The sequence below is a fragment of the Mercenaria mercenaria genome, chromosome 1, assembly GCF_021730395.1.
Source record: "Mercenaria mercenaria strain notata chromosome 1, MADL_Memer_1, whole genome shotgun sequence".
NCBI lineage: Eukaryota > Metazoa > Mollusca > Bivalvia > Venerida > Veneridae > Mercenaria > Mercenaria mercenaria.
This window is the reverse complement of record NC_069361.1, coordinates 100,075,120-100,086,663: the sequence shown is the minus strand read 5'-3', so window position 1 is coordinate 100,086,663 and position 11,544 is coordinate 100,075,120. Positions and strand designations below refer to the sequence as shown.

The 11,544-nt window shown below is 36.1% G+C and overlaps 1 protein-coding gene across 1 annotated transcript; it reads left to right on the top strand.

Moving 5' to 3' along the window:
- The first annotated feature begins 6,975 nt into the window (after nucleotides 1–6,975).
- On the top strand, nucleotides 6,976–11,033 carry LOC128549319 (uncharacterized). The gene is made up of 3 exons (XM_053525924.1): nucleotides 6,976–7,316; nucleotides 9,800–9,957; nucleotides 10,669–11,033. Exons 1-3 carry the CDS (start codon nucleotides 6,976–6,978, stop codon nucleotides 11,031–11,033), a joined length of 864 nt encoding a protein of 287 aa, XP_053381899.1.
- Nucleotides 11,034–11,544: the final 511 nt, after the last annotated feature.

Sequence of the window (11,544 nt, the reverse complement as noted above, 5' to 3'; positions counted from 1 at the left end):
ATTCTCCCAGACCTTGTAACAACACTGTTTGAACTTTCAGCATTTGATGTGTTTTGATTAGGAGACAGTTGCGAGTCTGATTGTTCGTTAGACACTGGTGACTGGAATGGGATATCAATTTCTTTATCAAAGCTTACTGTTTTGTTCAGTTTAACTAAATGTCTACGATTTCTTGAAATAGTACTTTTAGGAGTTTCTACAACAAATGATCTCGGTCGTGAATCTTCTTTTATTATTTTACCCTCAATATTCATGTCTTTCACAAATACCCCATCCCCTTGCTTCAGTGGAGGAAGGTACTGAGCGCGTCTAGACCTGTCGTAATTTTCTTTTGCGAGTTCATTTAGTGTTTTAGTTCTGCAGCACACAGAGAAATGATCCATCTTTCCACATTTGAGACAGTTTTTCCCTTTTGCGGGGCATTTTCCGTGAATATGCGTCCGATTACACCTAGTACATTGTTTTTGTCCTTTAGGCATTGGTGTCCTATGTTGTTTCTTTTTTGTTGGATTTTGCTTCGGCGCCCGATATTCTCCCAAAGACTGTTTTGGTCTGGCTCCGCGACTGACCTCGTCCGCTGACCCTCGCTCTTTATCGTGCTGATCTTTGACCTGTCGTTTTACGATTTCACTTTGTCTAGCCATTTGAACTGCCTTTTCAAGTGTGAGTTCTGATTCTAATTGCATTTTCTCAGATAAATTTGTATCTAATATTCCAATCACAATTTTGTCCCTTATTTGCTCATTTTTGGTGTCTCCTGGAAATGCACAATTTTCAGACAATTCGTAAAGTGTTCGTATGAATGACTCAACGGTCTCTCCTTGATTTTGTCGTCTTGAATGAAATTTTGCACGTTCATGTATAACATTTTTCTTTGGATTGAAATGTTTATCAAATTCGTCCAAGACTTTTTCAAATTTCTTGCTATCATCAACTGATAGATTGAAGGATTTCAACAGATTGTCTGCATTTTGACCCATTGTATAAATTAATGTAGCCACCTGGATCTCTCCATCATCCTTATGCAGTTTTGATGCAGTTCGATAGAATGAAAATCTTTGTTTCCACTCATTCCATTTGCTCGGATTCGTAAAATCGAAATTTTCTGGAGGTGATAATTTCGCCATTATTCCAACAATTTAATGTTGCACTCTGTTATAAACAATTTAATGTTAATCCATATTAATTACAATTTAATGTAAGTCCACTTTGTGTCAGTTTTTCACTTCTGACACCATGTTATGTCATTTACTTGTCAGGATAAACCAAGTTAGGGTACGAGACCCAATATGAATAACACTCTTAAGGTTAATACATTTTAATCTGCATGATACAAGTGCAACTACAATACTGAATACTTGACAATGAAACATGCCTATTATATAACACAGTAACAATAACTCAATGTCCTAATAGTGTTGCTGATACAGCGTTGTTGTGTCCCTTAGTATGTATGTAATCCAGTTACACAACAGACGTCAGTGGGGAACTGTTGTATTTAGCGACGAATCAAGATTTAATCTCCATCATGCTGACGGATAGGTCAGAATATACAGACGCCGCAACGAACGTTTCGCAAATAACTGTGTGCGTGAGGTTTATCCGTACAATGGTGGCAGAGTCATAGTATGGGCAACAATAAATTCCACCTTCAAGTCCACCCTTGTATAGGCTGTCATACAGAGCAATGGTGGCTATACACGTTATTGACTGCACTGACGTTGAAGCATGGAAAAAATATGATCTCAGACGATATTCATTTTTTGATGATAGATTATTTTTTCTGTTATGTTTACTTTGATTACACACATAGATTTGTATGGCTAAACATCAGTAGCCTGAGTAGGTTATAAATATTGACTATTACAATACTTGTTGCGTTTCTTTTTCGTGTCAGTTTACAATGTTGACTATTACCCATATAACATTTTGGGCTTTATCTTCGAAATTTCTGTGAACACTTTGGTCAGTATCTATCGACTAATACATATGCTTATATATTTGTAAATTTGGGTTATTTGATCTAAGATAAAAACTTCCTAACATGTTCATATCATTGTTTATATAATAACTGAAAAATACAAAATAACATTCATTACCAAAAGTCCATTAAATGAGGTTGACAACGGTTTGAATCGCCAAACTCGTTCTCAAAAGCAAAATGTAAACATTGTTAAAGGGTTTCCAAAGTGAATAATATGTTCCATATGCAAATTGTTTAGTGCAAATGGTACAGCTTGTAAACTATTTTGAATCAGTTATAACACTTTGAACGATCAGAATGAGTAATTAGAAAATATTGAAATAAACAATGTCCTTACCAAGTTTGACAGTTCATCCAGTTTGTAGTATTTTGGAATTATCATATCATTTTGTATTATCCGGGTAACAAGGGTGAAATATCACTCTTCATAATAGACAAATATATTTCATGCGAATGAAAAAAAAACTATTCTGAAATAGAAATGAAATTACTATAGTGGAGGATAAAGTAGTTACAAGTTGACATGACTGAAAATTGAACGTTTACTTTCATATCAAACCTAAAAAGTAAAATTTAGCATTTCTATTTCAATATAACTGACAAAACATCTGAAAAAATGATATTTTCACGATACTTTTAGCCTTCATATTTTTATAGATATTATTTTGGTAAGAGAGGGAATGGGGTAACCAGTTTCGTGAACAGTTTAGGCACTAAGTAGTCAAATTGGTAGGTGGGTGTGGGGGCCAACTAGCCAGATATTTTCCCGGACAAAAATAAACTTTAGTTTGTTTTCCCCGGTATCCTGGAACATTGCCGCAACAAGCGTATGGTGTTTCGGTTACTTCGTATCATTATGGTCTATGCTATTTTGAAATTATGAATTAGGTGGGTGGGGTACATGATATTATTTCTGAGGAATTTCGAAGTTATTTTAAAACAAACTTTATTACAATGTGGCAATGCATTTAAACCATGAAGTGCTTAACTTTTACTTTAATTAAAATATTAAAGTGGGAAAAGTTATCAGTATGTTCGTGTCACAATTTTCGATGACAGTATTCTATGTCATCAAGCATAAATGCGTAAAACTATAACATACATAATGAAGCTGAACTATCCGTGTAAATGAGCTGAGAGCTATTTTTCTATTTCCATTTGTTACTTTTCTGAAACACACATTACAATTAAACAGGTGTCGGCAGAATTTGTGCACACGCCTTTACACATTAAACAAGTCCGAATTGTAGGTATGGTGTGCGAAAAGGGCCTGAGCGCTTACGTAGTGTGCATTTACAGGGATTGTACTGCTCAGATAAATATAAATTTCTTTATCATAAGTCCGCAAAGTGCAACAAAAGAAATAGCAGTATTAATTATGTAATAATATTATTTATTTACAAGCGTATGTCTGACAAATGACCGAGAATTCTAACTGACCTTATAGAAAACTGCATTTTCAAGTACCTGATATTTTCCACTTTGGTTAAAAAAAAACAACAAAAAAAAACCAAAAAAAACAAACATTTTTTTTTACAATTGATAATGAGTGGCTACAGAAGGAATATCATGGTAATAAAGATACGATTGACCTGGAGAATGTTACAACCTACTAAACTTCAACCCACCCGCTTACCTCAGTATCACGGGTGGTAAACGCGCAATCCAATTCCCGCTGGGAATACGCTTAAAATGGGTTGCGCAACGCCAGGTGCTGGTATTGCGCGTAAAAAAGACGAAATTGAGGTATGTGAAGTTATGATTTTGCTTAGTACGAGACAAGAATAAATTTTCTCGAAAAAAGCACAATGCTATTCGACAGAAATATGATGATACATCATATATGTAAAATATCTGGTTTGTAACTTAATTATGATTCGGCTCTATTATCACAAAAACTCGACACGAAGCGTGAAAAAAGTAAATCAACAAAAATGGAAGTTTCTGACCTCATATGCTTAATCTGAGGACATCTGATGCTTGATAACTCAGCTGTTATAAAGTAACCAATATCAAAATTATTTTCTTCAAATCCTGCTTACGGGGACGTAATAGACAAAAAATCGTCGTGAATGGGTTTGCGCACCGGGAATGGAGTTGCTCGTATACATCATAATGTATATACTGTATACGCGCAACTTCATTCCCGGGGCGCAACCCCATTCCCGATTATTTTTTGCCAATCGTTCCCCCAAAAGCCACATTTCATTCACGTGTATGTAATATTCATGACTGTTTTACTGTTTGATCATTAGAAGCGTCACATTTCCAAAAAGAAGGCACACGAGTTAGAAAATTCCATGCTTTTTGACAGTTCGAGCCAGCAGAGTTTTCGTGATAACAGAGCTGATTCTTAAATTAATAAGTTAGTATTTCACACATATGATCTTTATTCATTTTTGTGTCGAATAGCATTTTGCTTATTTTTCAAAAACACTCGTAAATGTGTCATTATTTACAAAAACAAAACCCACCTATCTCGATTTTGTATATATTGATGCGCAACACCAGCACCGGAAGTCGCGCAACCCATTTTTAGCGTATTCCCAGTGGGAATTGGATTGCGCGTTTACCAGCCGTGAGTATATAGGTAGAGCGTTGGTCTACGGTTCGCAGAGTCGTTAGTTCGATCCTCGGACGGGGCGTATGTTCTCCGTGACTATTTGATAAACGACATTGCGTCTGAAGTCATTAGCCCTTCCCCCCCCCCCCCACCTCTGATTCATGTGGGGAAGTTGGCAGTGACTTGCGGAGAACAGGTTTATACTGGTACAGAATCCAAGAACACTAGTTAGGTTAACTGCCCACCGTTACATGACTGAAATATTGTTGAAAAACGGCGTTAAATCCAAAACAAACAAACAAACAAACTAAACTTCAATGTTTGAGTTTAAAGTTATGTTAAACACTTTTGCTTTAATTAAAGGTGAAAAATAAACTAGAACTCTATGATAAAAATCAAACAGATCGTTTCGGACATGTTAGAGTGAATAAAATATAAACAAACAAGAACGGGAACAATGTTTATCTTTTTTATTTTGTTGGCTTTAGAGTAACATCGAAACGGCACATTTAAGTTTTCCCAGGTTTTGTTGGTAGGGAAAGACTCAAGGTGCCCCGCCAAACTTACTTTTCGGGCTCAGGCGAGTACCTAGGTAGACAGAGTGAGATAAAGCCCCAGGAACAGACAGAGAGAACCTTTTAGACACAGACGTGTCCGGCTAACTTAGCCTAGCTCTTTGCGAATAGACAGTCTGGTTCTTTAACGTGCCCGGGGTATAGCACCGATACACGCGAAGCCGTCTTTCCTGGGAAGAACCAGTACAGGCCTCTAGTTAGGTGGGAGACACTCAAGAGCATCTCAGAAATGTCCAGTGCCGGTCCTCTGGATTGACAGTCAAGTGTGTTACCACTAGACCACCGGCCCACCGGTCATGTGTAAACAAAGGAATAAAAATAAATGTTTTCATGTTCGTGGAAAAGATCGATCTGTGATTGTCAATGTTCCAGATACGGAATATATATGAATGTATAAACAGGAGTCGTTTCATCTTACGGGACCTACAGAAACAAAGTAAGCGATTGTTTATTAATTGTATTTATGTTCTAGTAACCTTTGACACTGATTTCGAGGACAATTGTCAGGGAAACATAGGCGACACTAGAAATTATGGAGTATTTTAGTAGATGGTTTGAACTTTTTCCGACAATTTGTCTTACAAACCCCGTCAAAACAAGTTCAAATAATTCTGTTTGATCTTATTAATACTGACGTTGTAGATGAATGCAGGATATCTCCTAAAAGTATTAGAATTTTGAAAGTCTTGCATAAGGTTTTAGAGGATTTAAGATGAAGGTCGCAGCATTGATAGGAGAACTTGTTTGGCATTCTGGCCTCTCGTGTTTCGCTTCGGCAAGTGGTTAAATGGTAGTGCTACATACAAGTTGCTTTTAAATTAAGTTCAAGTATGCTTCTCAGTTAAGTAAGATATAAATGTGTCGTAAAATAACCAGAAAGCAGTTATAAAGGAACAATAGTTCTCTTAATATATGTGTTTGGGTGTACATGACTGTATGTCTTATTAGCTTTATTTATTAGCATAAAGAATAGAGCTGCAATGCGAATTTTACAGGTTCACATAAACAATCATTTAGACATAATGATGTTAAAATTTGTTGTGCGGGCATAATTGAAAGTATTTTGTTGGCTTCTAACCTACTTTTATTGGAATACTCGCATCCTAAATCGCATACATGTTTATGTTTAGTTTTAGGTTTATTTAGTATAGGTTTATGTCAGTATAAGTCATTTTTGATCCTCTTATACGGACTCTTTTTTATATTATGTATATTTATATCTACATTTGTTTGCAGAATGATCGTTTAATAATGTATTTGATTTATGTGTGTTTTTAAGACTTGAACTGTTTCTTTGTCTTGTTATATACTTATTCTATATGCAATCTTCACATTGTGGAGGATATTAAATAAATAAATAAATAAATAATAATAATTTAATGAAATAGAGGATATGAAATGAAAAGTTTTAAACCTGTAAGAATCACAGAGATACAGCAAAACAAAACGTTCATATTTTATAAGTCGCCTCTTGTATGCAAAGGTAACACAGTGGTTCCAATCAAATTGTTCCAGAACCATATGGGACACAATATCAAACGAATGTCAATTCGTTTGATATACGTGTTATATATCAATTCCTAAATATAATAGTTTTCCAGCGATTTTTTTATATCTGCTTAAAGCAACAACCATGTAATATGTTTGCTTTAAGGTATTCAAATAATAAGTTCATGCACTAGTTATTGATTATCCTACCAATAAGGAAGTTAAAATACGGTTGGGTTAATGTTTAAGATTTATATTGTGTAGATATATGAACGTAGCGGATTAAATTGCTATTGTAAACAAATATTGTTTTTGACTGATAAAGATACGGTTGTCATGTAGGGAAGTTTAACTGGGTTAACAAAATGGCGGCTGGAGGAGTGAAAGAGACTGACATACTTTCCGATGAAACTTTTGATTTACTGTGCTCGGTGTGTAAAAAGAAAAACAAAAATACAGAAGCTGCCAAGTTCTGTGTGGATTGTCGGGATTATTATTGTTCAATTTGTGTGAAGTTTCATGATGACGTTCCTGCTTTATCCTTGCACAAGATTCTGGATAAGGGTCAGTTCCAACCAGGGCCTGGCCAGGTGCTACAAATGGTTCCCACTGAACGCTGTGACAAGCACAGTCATAAACATGTAGACATGTATTGTCAGAACCACGATGATGTTGGCTGTTCTACGTGTATGGCGGTTGATCACAAGTAAGAGTTTTATATTTCTATCAGTATTACTGTAACTGTTTTCAATGACAAATGCAAGCAGCATTGAGAACTGCCTGGTATCTATCTATCTTCTATCTTCGTATACTGCTTAAAAACATTTAGGGTCGGGCTAAAAATTTTGGGTAGGTCGGGATACCGGAAACAAACTTTTTTTACGCCTTAGCAGATGCGCAGTCAGTGCAAGAGAAAGATTTTTTACAAAAGTATTGACAGTGAGATGTCAAAGTGATCAAGTGAAAAGAAATACTTCACTGAATTCATCCAATGGATCATGGGCGTAGGAGCGAGTTTAACTTTGGGGGGGGGGGGGCCCAAACCATTTCGACCGGCGGTTTGTGTGGGGGGGGGGGGGGGGGGGGGCAAGGTATCCTCGGTGCATTATTCTCAAAAAAAAACAAAGAAAAATATCAAACAGGGAATGCCACGCACCAAGCCTTGTACAGGGATTAATTGGGCCATAGGCCCCTCAAACCTTTATGTCTTAGCAGTCATTGAATTATTCTGATGATACACATACGACTAGGCACTGAACTGTCTTAATCAGTCATATTATGTATTGTTCTAATTAAGTGTGCCATTTTTTTAACATTCTTCTGTTGAAGCCCTGGACATACAATCAATTAGCACTGCATTTGTCTAATTGTGGTATAAAGTTGTGGAAATATCATTTCCCTTGAATGGACAATGAAAGACAAAAAAATACACAACGTTTACATGCGTAAACAGGCTTAATAGTTAGGCCTACATTGATTTTGCAGACGCTCAAACCGGAACTGTAGTGATTGCGCTCAATGATATATTATTTTTATAAAATGTAAACAATTCTTGGCGTGGCGCGTACAGATTTCAGTACTCACACTACGGAAAGAGACATTTTTAGTCGGAATACAAGGGAAGGCCAAATGCAAATCAGAATTCAGGTTGAAAAGAATTATATGATGCTAAGTAAATGTTAAAATTAGACTGCAATTTATATCTCTTTTCCAAAAATTCGGGGGGCCAAACTATACTTTGGCCCCCCTCTCCTAGCTTTGGGGAGGGGGGGGCCTGGCCCCCGGGGCCCCCCCTGCTCCTACGCCTTGTACATCCATTACATATACATCCAGGATAGTGTGACATAAATTATGTTCCGAATAGAAAGTTCAATATTTCATCGGCAAGTCACTCTATGTGTGCGTGTGCGTGTGTGTGTGTGTGTGTGTGTGGGGGGGGGGGGGGGGGGTCGGGGTTACCGTCTTTTTCAACAATTTTTCAGTCATATAAACGACGGTGTCTACTTGTAGCAGTGAGCACAATGCCCAACTCACTGTAATATCACGCCGTAGACACGCGGCATGATACCCAACACAGTCACATTATACTGACACCGGGCTGACCAGTCCTAGCGACTATCCTCTTAATGCTGAGCGCCAAGCGAGGAAGTTACTAGTACCATTTTTAACGTCTTTGGTATGACGCGGTCGGGGATCGAACCCACGACCTCCCGCACTAGTAACTTCCTCGCTTGGCGCTCAGCATTCAGACGCTTACAAAAGTAGAATCTGTATATTATACAATAAGCGTAGATGTTTAACTGGCATACTTTTTTGCTGTCTCATTAGTTATTAATTGTGTATCCAATAAAGGGTAAAACCTAAATTTTCATATTACAAAGAGTTGATATTATATTAAAGAGCCTATCTTAACGGACCTTTACAGTCTGCCTTTTTAAGGTGGTTAAGCAGATTTCGATCAAAAATGGGCTTGGTCGAAAGTTTAACAATGATCATTTACACTTGTTTTTGTGTTCACTTACTGTTTAATGCATATTAATTTTAAAATGTTACATTCTAGTCCTGGTTGCCAAACCAAGACGAGTTATTTAGCATATGTATAAATTTAAAAAAACATACTTTCCCGGGACGAAGTCATATGAATATAATAGCTCTTGTATTATATTTGTCAAATATTTACATAGATAAACAAACTTTTGCCAAAATTCAATAGAATTGTAAGTTTGTAGAAATATAATTACCTCCCATTACCATCTTGGTTGCGCAACCAGGCAGATTGAAAATACATGTACATGTATTGAATTCCCAAAGCTACGCGCTTTTTTAAACTTGCTTTTTGATTCAAATTGTTGATTCAAAATTGTTGTTCAAAAGCAAAAATAATTTAGAAATTAAATTGAAATCAAAAGCAGAAAGGGAAGTAATTACAAAATTTCATCGAAAATAATAAAACACACATTTCTAATAGTGGTTTAACTTTATGAAATGGGTCTTTTTGTTCCTTAAATAAATCTATAACAGAATATTCAATAATGAAAAATGTCTTTAAAAGTGTTGTTCAATGTGACTTCCCACCTTTAATTAGAATTATTGTATGCATGGTCTTATTGGTGCTGTTCCAATAATGTCTTGTAAAAATACGACTGTGATTACGCATCTTAAAATATGAATTTTTCTTTCGTAACATAGATTAACGCCCCAAAGAACATGTAAACATGACTTTGGGACACAAAGTCTTGTTGAAGATATCATACGTCTTGTAGAACATACTCCGGTTTACTTTAAAATTAATAGGTTTGGCACTTGCATAGGGTATAAAAAGTGTTTGTCAGAAAGCCAGACATTCGGTGAGAAAGATACAGAATCTTTCTTTTATTTGTTTAACACGTAATTACCGCTTATAAACAGATTAAAGTCCTAACCAAATTATCGTATTCCTAAGCTGTTTTGTAGTAAAGTATATTTCTTTTGCATGTTGGAAATTGTTCAATATGGGAGTAGGGTTTACTTGCTTTTCTTTAGTCATGGGTTTAAAAAATTGTAATATCTTTTATGCTTCAGACATGGTCGAGATACTTTCATATACCAGATTTTCTGCAAAACAACAAAGGCACATCAGCATCTAAGGTTATAAATCAGAAACTAGAAACCAAGAGAAACTGTTGAAAGACCAACATGAAATTTTCAAACAAGAGAAAAAGTACCTATTGAAAAGTAAAGACGTCTGTCTGGAGAAGATTAAAGAATATAGAAAAGATATCAACCAAAGGTGATGTGCTGGAGCAGAACTCTGTAAAAGCTGTAAGAAGCAAATACAAACCAAAGCTGGACAAATAGATGAACAAATGGCCAACAATCAAAAAACCCAAAGGTGAAAAATATATCAGCTAAAGATAACTTACAATGCGGGTAATAATGAATCACAGATGTTTGTCAGCACAAAAGAAAGGAAAAAAGTTGCCGATAATGCAATCAATTCATTGCTGAAATAAAAGAGGAAATAAAGGGAGAGGACATAAAATTTGTATCAGAACCAGATCTAATGTCTATGTTAACAGAACTTAATCTTTTAGGTCATTTAGAGGAGACTGATACCAGGAAACAGTCTAAAAATGAATGTTATAATGATAGTAAAACACAACAAAGTACACAATATAGCAGTAAGAAGCAAGCTGCCAGTACTACACAAAAAGCAGAAGAGAGTGCTACCAGGCTGAAGTCTTATGACGGATATAATAATGAAAGTCAAAAGTATCAAAGTACTCAAAGTAGCAGTAAGAAGCAAGCTGCCAGTACTACACAAAAAGCAGAAGAGAGTGCTACCAATGATAGTCAAAAGTATCAAAGTACACAAAGCAGTATATGCAAGCTGTTAGTGCTACACAAAAGCAGAAGAGAGTGCTACCAGGTTGAAGTCTTATGACGGATAAAAATAATGATAGTCAAAGTATCAAAGTACTCAAAGTAAAATGCAAGCTGTTAGTGCACACAAACAGTTTCCAATGCTTTAATGAATGTCAAAAACAAGAAGCAATATAACATTAGAATACCATCAGACAAAAAGCAGTGTAATATCTGCAGTGCCTGTGACCTTGATGATGGAACAATAATACTAGCTGACTATGACAACAGTAAACTGAAACGTGTGGACAGTTCAACATACACTGTCACTGACTACTGTGATGTATCTGGTTGGCTATTCCAAGTATGTAAGATCAGTAACCAGGAAGTTGCTGTCAGCTGTGGTAGTTATAACTACATTCAGTTTGTTTCACTTGGAAGTAAAATGGTACCAACCAAACAGATAAAAACTGACCATGGTTGTGTTGGTCTAGCTTATGCTGCTGGACATTTGTATATTTCAGACTGTATATCAGTATACATACATACTGTATCAGGCAGCGAGCTGCAGGAGTTCTACTGGGACGAGTCTG